The 14,996-nt window shown below is 35.5% G+C and overlaps 1 protein-coding gene across 15 annotated transcripts in view; it reads right to left on the reverse strand.

The window, feature by feature from the left end:
- GTDC1 (glycosyltransferase like domain containing 1) overlaps positions 1-14,996 on the reverse strand; it is a 403,975-nt gene that overhangs the window by 223,202 nt on the left and 165,777 nt on the right. For all 15 annotated transcript variants that reach the window (XR_008961106.1, XM_057317423.1, XM_057317422.1 and 12 more), the window contains one exon: positions 12-179. Coding sequence is in view for 14 of the 15 variants with exons in the window: in XM_057317423.1 (XP_057173406.1) it covers positions 12-179 (168 nt within the window). In the remaining variant the exon portion in view is untranslated. The remainder of the gene's footprint in view (positions 1-11; positions 180-14,996) is intronic.

Here is a 14,996-nt window from a genome sequence, read left to right on the forward strand (position 1 = left end):
TCTATACCTACCATGAGAGAATTTGGTTGTATCCATATTGGAAATCCCTCTCCTGACATTTCTTGACAGGATATACCAATTGGTTCTCATGGAAGTACAGAATCTTTTTCAATTTCCCAAGGTCAGGCCGAAGGGCAGCCAGTTCGGTCAGGTTCAGCACTGAGCTTGCAAACAGGATCCTAGGAGACAAGGAAATTTAAGTTTACTGTTCCAAGCATGCCTGAAGTGGTCATCCTTCACCCTTCTCCCCTTTTCCTTCTTCCTACCCCAAGAAAAACATATCCCCTATAGGGACACATCAACAGTTAAGCCTTAATACCATGTAGCAGCATTCTAAGTTTTGATCTCTTAAAAAGCAGCTGCTAAGAACTATAAAAGCCCCGAATCTCATTGGTCTTCTCAGCTCAGTTACTGGGAGATGCAAAAGAAAAAAAAAAAAAAAAGAAAGAAAGAAAGAAAGAAAAAAAAAAAAAAGCCGGATGGATTTTATTGAAAAAGGCAAGAAAAGCTCTATCTGAAGGACAAATGGAACAAAGATAAGGCTGACTGGGGAATACTTTGCTTGCCAGTTTCATTACACTTTACTTCTTTATGCAACGAACTACTGAAATTCAATATACGAGCAGGAATGGCACATGTTCATGTTATGACATAAACCCTTTTGATTTATGCAATAGACTTATCGAGTGTGGTCTTTTTCTCTTGGCATGTTTTCTCACTGTCCCTCCCCCTCCCTTTTTTTAACTGTTCTGCAATATTTTGTGTTTTTTTAAAATATTTTATTCTCTATTACCAGACGGCTAATGGCACCAGATGTATCATTTATAAAACCCCTTATATAAAACATAAATATAAAAATAATAAGAAGAAAGCAGATTCCTTATCTTTGTGGAAAAAAGGAAACTAAAAGCCTACCTACCATGTTTATAAATGAAAGTGTCTATTCACCCATTCACTCCACAAATATTTACTAAATGCCTATTGAGTGCCAGTCTAACCAAGAAGAACAGAAAAAATGAAACAAGAGAGCCCACCAGGATAAATGCTGCCTGCAACAGTGACATAAACAATTAAGAGAAGCAGACAAGAGAGGAGTAATAACTATCTAGGACAACCTGGAAATGTGTCACTAACGAGGTGTACCACATCTGGATACAAAAGAGGGACAAATTACAGTCCCTGAACAGCTGAGGACATTTAGATGACACAATTTTGATGGAATGCCACCTTTATAACATAATGTAGCATTACTTGACCCTTACAGCTTTAATTCCCATTCTAAAAAATGAGGTTCAAGAAGGTTAAGAGTTTTTTTTTTCTTTTTTTTCTAGAATCACGCTGGTATAAACTGTCAAAGCAGAGACTCCTGGTCTTCTAAGCCCGAAGTACTTTTCATTACACCATGGATATGAACTGGCTATGGACCACTTACATTACAAATGCTTTTTTCTATACTTAATAAATACAAAATATCATACTTGTTATTACCATGATTACAACTACTATAAATTCTCCCTGGCTGACAAGCCAAATGGCTAACTTCAGGTGTTTATATGATCTGCAGCACTAGCCTTTCACACAAGAAGAATGATTACATGATAAGTGCATATATCATAAATAGGAATTCAAGTGTCTTCTTCGTGGACTAAAAAAGGCACGTAAGACCAAAAGGCAGTGATCTCTCTTTAAACCCACATTGCTGTATTAATGTCATGGTTTAATGCTTTGAAGGAAAAATCTTACAAAGGAGATGTACTTATTTTTTTAATTGTCTGTACTCAACTAAAGCAAAGAGAAAAATTATGATGAAAAAATGCCCCATTTTGTCCAAAAATATGCCTACCACCACCACCAAGTATAAGCTTTTCTAAAGCTGGGATTGAAAATTCTGAAATATGAAGATATTTACTTATCTACAAATCTGATCCTCAGTAAAGGGAAAAATAAAATATTAATCTCAGTCAATATTTTCCTTAAAAGAAAATGGATGATGACTTGTGGGTCTAATTATTGAGTAACACCCCCTCCTCTCCCTCCATATAATACTATTGCAAGCAATGACTCATTCTTAATCATGAGACCTGAGCAAGCTCAATGTTTTTCACACACAAGGCTGAAAAATTCATTAAATGCAGCCCCCACATTACTTAATAACTACAAAGAAAAAATGGTACCTTAACGGACAAATTTGGTAGACATCAATTTACCCAAGTCATCAAACTTAATATGAACAATAATAGGACAGGTGATACGTATTTCCCAATGTGATACACTAACAAAGATACAAACACCAATGTAGTACTCCTGCCAAAAATGCTTGATCTGAATTTGGTCATGAGGAGACAATCAGATAAACATTCTGCAAAATAACAAGGCTTGATTTCCAAAAATGTCAATGTCATAAAGGGAAAAAAATCTAGATTAAAGGAAAATAAAGAGACACCAAAACAAAATTCAATGTGTGATTCCTGACAGGATACTAGACAGGGAAAAGACAGTTATAAATGACATTATAAGGACAAAAAGTCTGAATATGAACTCAATATAAGACTGTAAATTTTTATCAATCTTAAATTTCTCAAGTGTAATAATTTTATTATCATCATGTATGAGAATATACTTATTCTTGGGAGACACATTGAATTGTTTACATGTGAAGTGTCACCATGTCTACAACTAATTCATACATGGTTCAGTTAAAAGGCTACTAATAACAATAAATATTCATATGTATATATTTGCATAGTGATAAAAATGTATAAAATGTTAACAATTGATTTATCTTAATTAATGACATATTGTAATTCAGTGATCTAATCTTCCAATTTTTGTTCAGTTATACATTAACAAAACTACAAATTTGAGGAAATATGCATTAAATGGCTGTGAGTAGAAGGGAAAAATACATTCCATAAATAATAAACCCATTATACCTGTATTTCTAGTCAAAATCCAATTGTTAATTTCCTACACAAGAATTATGCTCAGGATGGACCATCTGTAGCAAATGTTTAACCAAGGAGAGTCCTTCACTCTACTCCTACCATATACGTCCTCTCCTTACCCTACCTGCTAGCTGATCCAGAATTAAGGAACCCAGACCTAAAGTTGAGCCTTTCAAATAAAACCTCCTAAATGGAAGAATGTAATACATTCAGAAGAGAAATGGCAATGAGTTTCATAATATTAACCATTTGGGACTGCCCACACCAACACTTCCTTCAGTTTGTTCAATCATTAACAGGAAAATCATTTTATTTTTATAACTGATCTTGAAATAGCCCTCACTACTTCTAAATTGTGGAAATTATTTCCATCATTAGGAAAACATTTCTTCTTTACTTTTTCACTTGTAAAATAGTAGTTAAATCGGACAACAAGCAGTTCCATAAATATTTAAGTCAAGGGCACCCAAGAAGAAGCAATGAATATGCCCATGAAAGGAATGCAGGTAAGATTCATAGGCAATTTTTACTTTACCTCCTTTCAATAATATATATATATATATATATATATATATATATATATATATATATATATGGAATGATATCACTCGATCAGCAGCTAACCCCTAGGCTTCCAATGTTCTTCTTGCCTCAGGTATTATTTAAGCAATAGATCCTAACAAGGTGAGCTTTATCATCCCACACTGTGTCTCTGACAGGAAAGGGCACAAGGTGATAGCAAAAACCACTAGGAACAAGATAATTCCTGACAGCTGCTGCTTGAGCACAAGTTAAATTGAACAGTTTATCTCAGCATGAAGATGTTGTAAGGTTTCATGTTTAATATTTTTAAATTAACATAAAAACTAGAGAAAGCGGTTGTGCAATCTTTCACAAACATGACATACTACAATCACTGTATAAGCTGGATTAGTACTTATTCCCATGCTACTACAGAATTAAGCTGTTTTTAGACCACCAAAGAGCTTTAAATTGCAACTTTTGTCTCTGTAAGAGAAACCTATATTTAAAATGTCTGCTAAATTCAAATTAACGGCTACATCATTAGCTTATACCATCTCACCAAAAGTGTAAGTAAGCTGCTATTATAATCGTCTAACCAAAATGCTCTGTGCTGCAAGCACATTAACACCGCTCTATGTATTTGGGATTGTATCCATACACATGTTTCAATTGTTTCCAATGCACATTATATCTACAATCTGAGTCATATTTGCTTAAGGAATCCAAAATCATTCAACATAATGAAATTCAAGTTTAGAGATTTTATATTTTCTGGCTCAATTTGAATAAACTAGTTATTTGCCTTTTACTCTATTCTCTTAATACATAAAAAGAGATGGTAAAATACACCTCAGCACTGTAGGAATGTGACCACTATTATCACAGCACATATTTTTATTATCTCAAAGGGTATGGAAGGGCAATGAAATGAGAAACAGAAAACAGGCATTCAATATTCAACCACCACCATGCAATCTAGTAATACTTCATAAACTAAGTTATCTCAATCTCGCTCCATGAAATCTTTTCAATGGCCCCTTCCATCCCACAAAACCACTTAGCAATTTTATCACACAACAAGATATAGTACACAATTTAACACAGATACTAGTTTGGGTTGAATTCTTAAATAATTCTTCACAGGGCTTCAGTAAGCCTTTGACAAAAGAGTAAATTCCATTCTTCCAGTTGTGTCTCCCTGCTCAATATCTAAACTCCTCGTCTAGATTCATGTTGCTCAGCCTCATTACCGAAGTCTTTGTTGTTCCATTGCTGCTGGATTCTTGTTCCTTGATATAGACTCTCTAGGATTCTAGAGCCTACACTTTCTGTGATACGGTGTTTTCTGTGATGATGGAAGTGTTTTATATCTGTAGTATCCAATATAGTGGCAACTAGCCACATATGGCTATGGAGCACTTGAAATGTAGCTAGCTCAACGGGAAGAACTAAATTTTAAACTGACTTTAACTTGATTCACTTACACTTAAATGAAATAGCCATAAAGTAATGGGTACCGTATAGGAAAGCACAGCTCTGGATGGACCAGACTTCCTCAATCCAACACTTCACCCATGATACCTGAATGCAATTCCTCACTGAACTGATTTTCTTATAGAGACCCCTTACCTTCTTCTGATAATTCCTCCCAACTTGCCGAATTTCACCTACCAGGTTCTCTAATTCTGGAATGGCATTATTTCTTTTTCCTCCTGATAACTAGAAAGCATATGTTCAAAACAGAAAACGTTTTAAGTGCAAAAAATATAAGTTAAGTGAATATCACCTGCAACCACCCCGAAAAAGAAATAGCCACTATTTTCATTGTGGTGCTCCTCTGGCCAGTATATGTTGAGCAGCCATTATTTGCAAGGCATTAGGCTAAATGACTGACAGAAGATGGAAAATAAAGTAGCTAAGGCAAAAAGAAAATTGGCAGGTGAGGAACTGAATAAGGACCATGGAGGCTGAAGAAATTTGTTCTTCAAATTTGAGAAAGTGGACAGAGAAGAGGGTCAGGATGTCTGGAAGCCTTTGGAAGAAAAGGCCTTATTATGAAAATATTTTTGGATATTATGGTAAGAACAATGGGAAAGAGACTGAGGATTTTTAAGAAGGGAAATGACAAAGTTTTGCATGCATATAGGATATATTCACTTTTATTCTTTTCACTTTGTAGTATATATACATTATTGCCATTACTGCATAGTTTTATTTTTTGCTTCTAATAGTTAATATCCTGTTTTACTATGTTAAAAATTATTTCTGAAACATAGTTTTTAACAGATTTCATGATGTGATGTGTCATAGTATCTTCAACCAGGGTATGACTCTTATATTCACATATCTATGAAGCTTAAAAATTTTCTTGCATAACCTCTTGTATTTCTACTACATTTGTTTATGTATTTCATGGGATGTTTTATTACTTTTTAGTATCAGAAAACTTCACACTGACTACTATATGGAAAACAGACTGGAAGGAATCACTTCAGAAGACGGGAGAACAGTAAGGGGAAGAGAAAAGAAGTGATGGTGGCTTGGGTCAAGATGGTAGTGCTGGCAGCAACGAGAAGGGGCTGACGTCAGGATTTGCTGATGAACTGGATATAAGATGTGAAAGAGAGGAGCACTACCGTTCCCTTCACTTTTGCACTTCCAAAGTGTGATGATAATGTTTTAATATAATAGGAGCTCAATAACACATACATGCATAAATGAAAATTATTACCAAACCCTTCAAAAGTCTTTGGCTTAAATATATATATTTCTTTAATTTGTAAAACCTGTGTAGAATGATAACAGAGTTCTAATATTCATTAATCATTGATATGCAAAACTCATTTTAACACACTATGCTTTAGTTGTCAGCTACTTCATCTTAATTAGACCATTTCTACTGCACGTTTAAATGCTATGGATTTTCAAAAACTTTCAAGAACACACATAACAAAATGTTTCCATTTGCTAAAACAATTAAAAATACAAGATGGAAGTCTTATCTAAAGGAAAAGGAAATGTAGTCATTTAATTTCCAGGTTCCTGTGATGGGTAATTTACAGACTGTTAAATAAAGTATCCGGCTTCCCAAAAGCTGCCCCATAGGGTAGCATCAAGTAATCAGTTTTGCTTTTTTCCTCCACCATGTAATGTTCCCTTCCTGTGTTTATCACTACGGCCAGGAGAATACTGTGTAAAGAACACGTGTCCAGAAGGCAGGGAATCAAAGTCTATAGGTAGGACATGCCACTGAACAGTATCTCCCAGTGGTTTCTTAACACATATCCACTCTACAGTCATCAGCACTCTGACCTGCCTCACAGCTGCCTAAGGAGACAAATTATATATACACTTGAGCTTTTTTAACTAAAGGAGCCTCTTAAATTTAGGTGTCTCAAGTTATTCAAGCTAACTCTCAAGTCTTTTAATTCTTGGTATTGTGTCTAATCTATAAAAGACACCCAGTAATTATGTTGGTAACTAGAAAGGAAGAAACAGGAAGGGAGTGTATGTCTAGTAATGAAAAAAATTAGAAATAAATTAAAATTTTTACTGTGTATACTTAAACATTTTTTACGTATTCTGGGACCAGACTCTATTAAGAGTATTCTTATAAGACATAAGGGAATATGAACCACTCAGAACATTTATAGATATATCTGTTTTAGACAATCTATCAGTCTACAAATCAAAATATTGTTAAGTCTTGACAAACTAAGAAGTACAAGATAACACCCCCGTTCAAAAGAAGCTGACAATATAACGGGTGAAATAAGCCATAAATACAGGAAACATTAAATAACAAGAAAAAAGAGAAGTAACGCTCTGTCCTGCCCAAGAAATGTCACAAAGCAGGGCAAGACTGATTATAAAAGAACGGAGAGGTACTAAAGACTATCAGTTCCAAGGTGAAAGAGAAAACGAAGAGCAGTGGAAGACCAGGAAAGGTCAAGTTTATCGAGGGTATCAAGGGAGTCCTGTGTCCTGATGTCTTGGGTCTGGAATGATCAGTGCTATTTGCATTCAGTCAGAGAGAAGGGATGGTTGCTTAAAGTTTAAGGTTTAAAAAAAAGTAAGTAATCAAATAAAACTGGAAAGGTCCATCAGACCTAGAAGCACCCAAATATAGCATAAGAAGTTTTCTAAGCTCACACTTTATCTGTTAGCAATACGGGGATCCACTGTACATTTATAATTATACTAACAATGATTTATTTGTTCTTATTATCCTTAACTGAGTGATGAATACTCGTTGGCTGAGAGAAATGGTAGTAAAATGAGAGGATGAGGAATCAAAGTATCACCATCACTACCACTCTCAAAATAAGGGAGGTTGCTCTATATATATCCAAAGATAACACCAATTTGTTTAAAGCCATGGTTGTCCAACAGCCATGTGATCATCTTCTAAAGGAAGACAAGGAACTATGAATAATGCAAGGGTTGGTTTTTTTTTTACATATATCATCTAATTTAATCATCCTCAGAGATGTGTCTTACTATTTCCAGTTTACTGTTTAAGAAACTAAAGCATGAGAGGTTTGGTTATGTGCTAAGGCAACAGCAGTTACTAAGAGGCAGAGGGGAGATCCAAATCCAAGTGATCTGGACCCAAAGCCTCTATTTTTTCAATTATTCCACCTTGATTTTGAGTCATCTACGATTAGAATGTGACTCAATGGTTCCCGTTAATTGTATTTCTCATTATCATCTGTGTTGGAGAAGCAAAAATATAAATGGTATAAAGAAGAACCATACTAACGTGAATAGTTTTATTTCATCCCTTCATTCATCACATATATACTGAGTGATTACACTGTTAGACAAATTAGTGGAAAGCTAGTGACCATCAGTGAAGGATTTCCTGGAGACATACGACCAAGGTGGCCACTCCAAGTCACACGAAGGAGTCAGCCTACTGAAATAACAAGGATATGGTCAGGCACTGGGCTAGAGAGAAGCAGCTGATCTTAAAAGCAACGAAGATAACAGCAATATTGATGTGGTTACTGGAGGGACAGGCTAAGGGTAACGCTGTTTCTAGCTTGTGCGATCAGATGGACAGTGGTAACATTGCTTAATACAAAAGGAGAAAACAAATCAGTGGTTGGAATAGATAACAAATGAAGGGAAAGGTTCTACAAATGTGGAATATAAATGGAGTGCCTAGTAGGTAACTAAAGATAACAGATAATAGACTAATGAAAGAAACTGCATTGGAGATTTCATTGAACTAAAGGGCCTGGTCACCAAATGTGTCCATTAGAAATGTGGGTTCTGGTTTGTTACATAATTTTACACAACTGTTCTACATGTTTCTCTAATATTTCGTATGTTATCTTGTTTTCTCCCATTGAAGTATATATTCCTTGATGAGAAAAATTAGATCTACTGTTCTTTTCTTTAGTATCCTATAGTTTCCCTATCATGACAGGTACCACTCTGGATTTTAAATTCTCTTGGGACATGCCCTGAATCTTCCTTATTCACTATCCAATCTCAGATGCTCAATAAATGTTTTCAAATAAGTGAATGAATGAATGAATGAATGAATGAATGAGTCAGTCATTTATAACCTCAATGACACTGAGAAAATCAAACTGGTTGATTCTCTACATATAGTCAAGTGTTCAATATGATATTTACTCCTACTATTAAAACAAGTTGGGAAGCATCTCATGTCCCCCAAAGAAAGAACTTGCCTTCTACCTTGAGCACACAACACAAGTCTAGGATGCATTATTTGATGCCATTTTTGATTGAACCCATTACTTTTTTTAGGGTCCCTAATAATATCTCAGGCACTGTTCTCTGCTTCACCATTCTAATATATCAAGGACTCATGATACGATCCAAAGAAAAGGAACCCTTGGGGGAAGGTAGGTGTCAACCTGGCACAAAGATCAGGAATGTACAATATCATGATAATAATTTCTGTCATCTTCAGGGATTCATGATCATCAGCCTTGAAGAACTAAGTCAATTAACATGCAAAGCACATCTAACTTGCTGAGTGTGCTGGGAACACTTCATCTGGTGTTTTATCTCCATAAACTAATATAATTAGTATGTGAAATATTTATAATTCACCTCATGATTAATCTATCGTAGACTATTCCTTAACAGCAGCATATCATTTTATATTGGAATGTTCTTTGCCCTTTAGTTCATGCCACTCATGAGTCCCTGGAGTTCTTTTCTAAATATTATAAAGTTGGAAGACCAAAGACCCAAAGTAATGGATATAGGTCCTATCATTACTCTAACCCAACACTTCATATGTTGTCTAAGATTACACACATTTAAGGACGCACTGACCAGTCAAGCCAGAAAGACTACTGCTCAAAGAGATACATAAAGCTCAGTTCAGGCACAAGCCTGAGGAACAACTACAGACAAACACAGAGTGGCTTTTAGATAGTATCATCCTTTAGGCCTGAATATTATGACACGGGAATAGTTAAAGCAATCATAACAATACAACAACAACAATAATAGTAACTGCCTCCTGGTATATCAAGTAAACTACCCCTGACAACCATGGAAAGTAAGGTATTCTGTGCCCAAATAACGAATAAGCTAACAAGGAAAAATATGGTAACTTGCTATTTTTACTGAGTCACATCTACTGCTAAAATTAACATGCACAAAATAAAGTGTCTCCTAAATATTCAGTCTTTCTATAATCGGTCATAAGACCTAAATTTTTTGGTGCTTATGAGTATTTGTTTTAAATTTGCTTCCCAGAATCCTGTAGTCTATTGAGCTGTTCTATCATTTGATTTGTGACATTTTGTTGTTATGCTGTTCATAGAGATTATCCCTGTGTTTTGATTATTTCTCCTATGTTTGTTTTGGCAAGTCCAAGACAGTTCTTTGAAATCTTCCCTGAATTTGGTGCTTAATATGCCATCTGAAGAAATACCTCCCCACAAATAATTTAGTTAGTATCCCCAATGTTTTGCTATTTTACACATCACTTTAATTATAAGGGTATCACTAGATAACTAATTACAAAAGTCAAATCCAGTGAAATATACTGTACACAGTAGGCACCCAAAAAGTATCTGGGATGGTGAAATATTAAATAATATTGTACATCTGCAGTAGAAAGAGAATCTGAAGGTGTGAGTCCCAACACTGTGTCCCACTGTTTCATACCTTCTTTTTTAAAAGATGAGATTTTTTTATAAACATTGATTTGTTAATGCTCTTTCTCATCAAGCCAACAATGTAAAAATTCTACGAATGTGCCTCCTAGTCTATATCACCATGGGAAAACCATCTGAAAGGTAGCTTTTTAAAAACTAAAACTTCTGATCTTAGTAGAGTAAAAGGAAAATTTAAAAATCTACATGGCTTTCTAAGTTTTACAAATAAAAACATTTTCTTCACATGCTTCCCTTGATCACAACTTAAATGATTGCCCTCTTTTTTTTTTTTAAGTAACTAATATATACATAGGTACAGGAGGAAAGAACAGGTGAAAAGTACAAAATACTATATAAGCAATATTGTTAAGATGATCTAAAAATGAAGTATTTATGCCATTCAACCAACCTACATAGCACAGTAACTTTCTAAGATATGTTTTTCTCGGTCTCACCCTTGATAACTATACTCTACGTGGGGTTCACCGAATATGACAGCTCATAAATTGCCTCAGGCCACAACTGCTTACTAGGTGACTGAGGAGCACAACAGGAGGTCACCTGCTCTGGGTTAGCCAGTCAGAGGAAAGCTGGGACCAGTATAGAGTCAGTGACAGAAAGGAAACTGGTCACGGGTGTTGCTTGTGAGCCTGCCTCATTCCAATGATGGGAGCAGCTTCAGGTTTGATGTTGGGATTAAAATGGTCTCCATTTAATGGGGGGGGAAAGCCCATTCACTGAGGGAAAAAAAAAAAACAGAAAACCTGTCTTTGACCATGTTCCTCCCTTTCTTTCCACACAATACAGAGAAGTACTCGAACAAGGGTGTAAACATGCACGACAGCCTCCTTACAGATATCTGAGGCTCAGTGTTATTTGAATTTTTCATTGCCTGTGTCTGAGGGTCACACACCATAGGTCACCTAAAAGCCATCCAAAGCCTCCTCCCACCATGTAAGACATGTTCACATAGCACAGCATGGATGCACCCCTTCTGAGTCAGTCCTTTCCTTTCTTTCCTTTTGTATTTGTATATAGTCGTGGTCTGGGAATGTCAGAAAATATACAGAATGCCACCAGAGAAGCAAGAAAGTAACTAACGTCAGACTGGCCCAGGAGAGCCAGAAAGGATTTAAAGGAGATAATGCTTGAGAAGGACCTTAAAAGATGACAAAAATTTCTAGTTCGGTATGTGTGAAGGGCAGGGATTGGAAAGGGGGAAGATTGTGAGTTTCTATTAATATTGCAGAGGAAAAAAGCAAATATCTGGGACTATAAATATCTGCATTCTATTTAATTAAGCAAATATTCAGCACATTTTTATATATATGAAATATATATTTGAAATATGTATCTATTTCATTCATAGATAGATAGATAGATAGATAGATAGATAGATAGAGGATAATAAGATAAGATAGACTTGACATCCTGCTCTTCATCTTTGTATTTTGGCAACCGAGATATAAACAAAAGGCTGAAGTTATAGGAGAATTAACATTTGATATCTTAAATTACTTTGTTTTAATCCCCAAATTTATATATACTGCTATTATTACTCATTATTAGAGATGCCAACTCATTACACATGAATTTCACAACAAACTGCTCCCTTACTAAGTGCCCAAAGTTAAATACACTCAAATGGGACAGTCTAATAACTTTTTTGTAATAACTCCTTGTCTTAAAAAACACTTTCAAAGAAATGTTAGTATTTTGCCACTCCATAGGATTCAGTAACAAGGCGAGATTCTCCCAAGAATATTCCAACAGTCCTTGAAAAACTAAGACTGTCACAAAACCTGAGCATCTGGCAACTCTGCCACCATGAAGTATCCATATGGAAGAGACCAAAATGTGTCAAAGTACCCAAAACGATTTTGGAGAGTGTAGAAGATAGAATAAATAATTCAGTATCGTCAACACTTTCAACAGCAGGTAGTGGATATGCTACCTGCTTCTATAATGTGCCAGAATGTAACATAAGTGTGTGAGGCTGTGTGTGTATGTGTGTGTGAGAGAAAAGCAGAAAGAATATGAGTATACATGAGGCGAAAAACTATTTTTATATAGAAATATTCCTTAGGTAGTTCTCTTTGTAGGGACATCGGATCTCTGTAAGTACAGGTTTATAGATATACAGAAGAAAAAAATAGAGTCAATGAAAATTTATTTTTAAGATAAACATAGCAACAAATATATTACTTCAGAGTCAATGAAAAAAACTGCATTAACTTAACATTATGGTTGAAATTGTATGTGCAAAAAAACTCAGAAAATCCAAAATTATGGTTCCCTCAGCAACCATAACTGTGTCCTCATGCATATATGAGTATTTTGCATTACTGTAATGATGATACATTTCAGCCTTAATATCAGTTTATGCAACGTGACTGAATTAGGATTCTTTTGGGAACTATAAAACTTTGAATTTCTGGACTTTTGTGAATGTAAAATCTTAACCATAAAGTTATATTAATATAGGGTGGGGTTTTCTTTTTATTTTCTGGCATTTAAAAAAACAATTAAAAGAGTGAATGGTTAACAACATTAAAGTAGTAAAGGATTGGCTGACTTGTAGTAATACCAAAAAACTTGATACAGATCCTAATTCCTTAAAATAGGGATATACAAACTACAAACAAAAAGAAATGTCTCTCTGAAGATTAATCAAAGGCAAGAGCAGGCAAGACATTTTTCCAGGAGTGAGTAAATTTACTTTTTCTATAAAATGTCAGTTTCTGATTAAAAAGTATTTTCATTCAACTATATTTCAATATGAATATAAACACCAACACAGCTGAAATAATTCTCTTACTACATATTCCTGCGTCTTATCAAGAAAAGAGGGAGTATTGGGGCGCCTGGGTGGCTCAGTCGTTAAGCGTCTGCCTTCCGCTCAGGGCGTGATCCCGGCGTTCTGGGATCGAGCCCCACGTCAGGCTCTTCCGCTGGGAGCCTGCTTCTTCCTCTCCAGCTCCCTCTGCTTGTGTTCCCTCTCTCACTGGCTGTCTCTCTCTCTCTGTTGAATGAATAAATAAAATCTTTAAAAAAAAAAAAAAAAGAAAAAAAAAGAAAAGAGGGAGTATTAAAATGGTGCCCTATATTTTCAAGAGTAAAACCAGTTGAAAGCCAGTTTTCCTTCTCGTAGGCATAACATGGCAGGATACAACCTATAAGATGAAACTGTGTTACTGCCACTAACAACTTTTTGATCATGGAGCTGACTCTCTTTCAAAATAAAGTTCACAAAGAGATAGATACACAATAATCAAGTTAAGCTTAAAAATGAGGTAGCTATTTAACACAATTATTTAGTACTATACAGACATGGAGTAGTTGGGAGATGAAGAAGTAAGAGCAGGGATATGATGGGTTCAGGAGAGAAGAGTCATAAGCACATTTTTTTTAAGGAAAAATTACAAATACTTCCATTTTCAAATGGCTTCACAGAACTGATCAGTAGTTTTCCAACAAACTGAAGACATTCCAGACAGACAGAAGAACCTGTAGAAAGATTCAGAAGTAAAAGCAGTCAACATCCTTTTGGAGAACAAAGAGTGTAGCTGAAGAGGGTGGTTCACAGAGGAGGAGTTGTAAAAGGAAGAGCCGCAAATGCAGATTACGTATATATTGTAGAGGACCTTGAAGGCAAGAAGGATAAGTCTTACCTGCGATGTACACGCAGTAGGAGGACACTCAAGTTTCACAGGCAAGGAGGTTATGCTTTGTTGGGAGAAGAGAAACAGAAAGCAAAAATGATTCAACAAAACCCCCACAGCAGAAGACACAGCAGAAGTAGTAAACACTAAAGACAGGGGGACTAATTATGAGATTATTATAATAATCGAGACAGTTGCAACAAAGGCCTGAAAAAATGTGATAACAGTAGGACTTAAAAGGAGGAGAAAGGATTAGGTGCTTGTGAGATTTTGAGATACAGGGACTGCTGGAACGATTGTGCCATGATAAAAACATAAGATCAAAGGTGGTGTCTGATGTGAGGACAAGGAACGACTGAGTACTGATCAGTAAATCTTCCATAGAAACAAGCAAGCCCTTCAATAAAAAGTTATAAAACAGTCTTGAAGATGCCGATTACAGCAATAAAAAACAATGCTATTCTTTATACATGCGTAGTCAACAAACTCATACTTTCACGCTTGCTCTCTCTCTCCCTCTCCCTCTATTTATTTATTTATTTATTTATTTATTTATTTATTTATTTATTTTCAATCCTAGTAGAGTTGGGAAAATAATGGCATTGGCTGTACAAATCAGAAAATTGAGGCTCAGCCAGGATGACTCCCCAAACCTCACACAGGTATGACGCCAGCTCCTTGCTCAGCGGGGAGCCTGCTTCTCCAGCTGCCTG

This window comes from Ursus arctos, unplaced genomic scaffold (genome assembly GCF_023065955.2).
Source record: "Ursus arctos isolate Adak ecotype North America unplaced genomic scaffold, UrsArc2.0 scaffold_1, whole genome shotgun sequence".
Taxonomy (NCBI): domain Eukaryota; kingdom Metazoa; phylum Chordata; class Mammalia; order Carnivora; family Ursidae; genus Ursus; species Ursus arctos.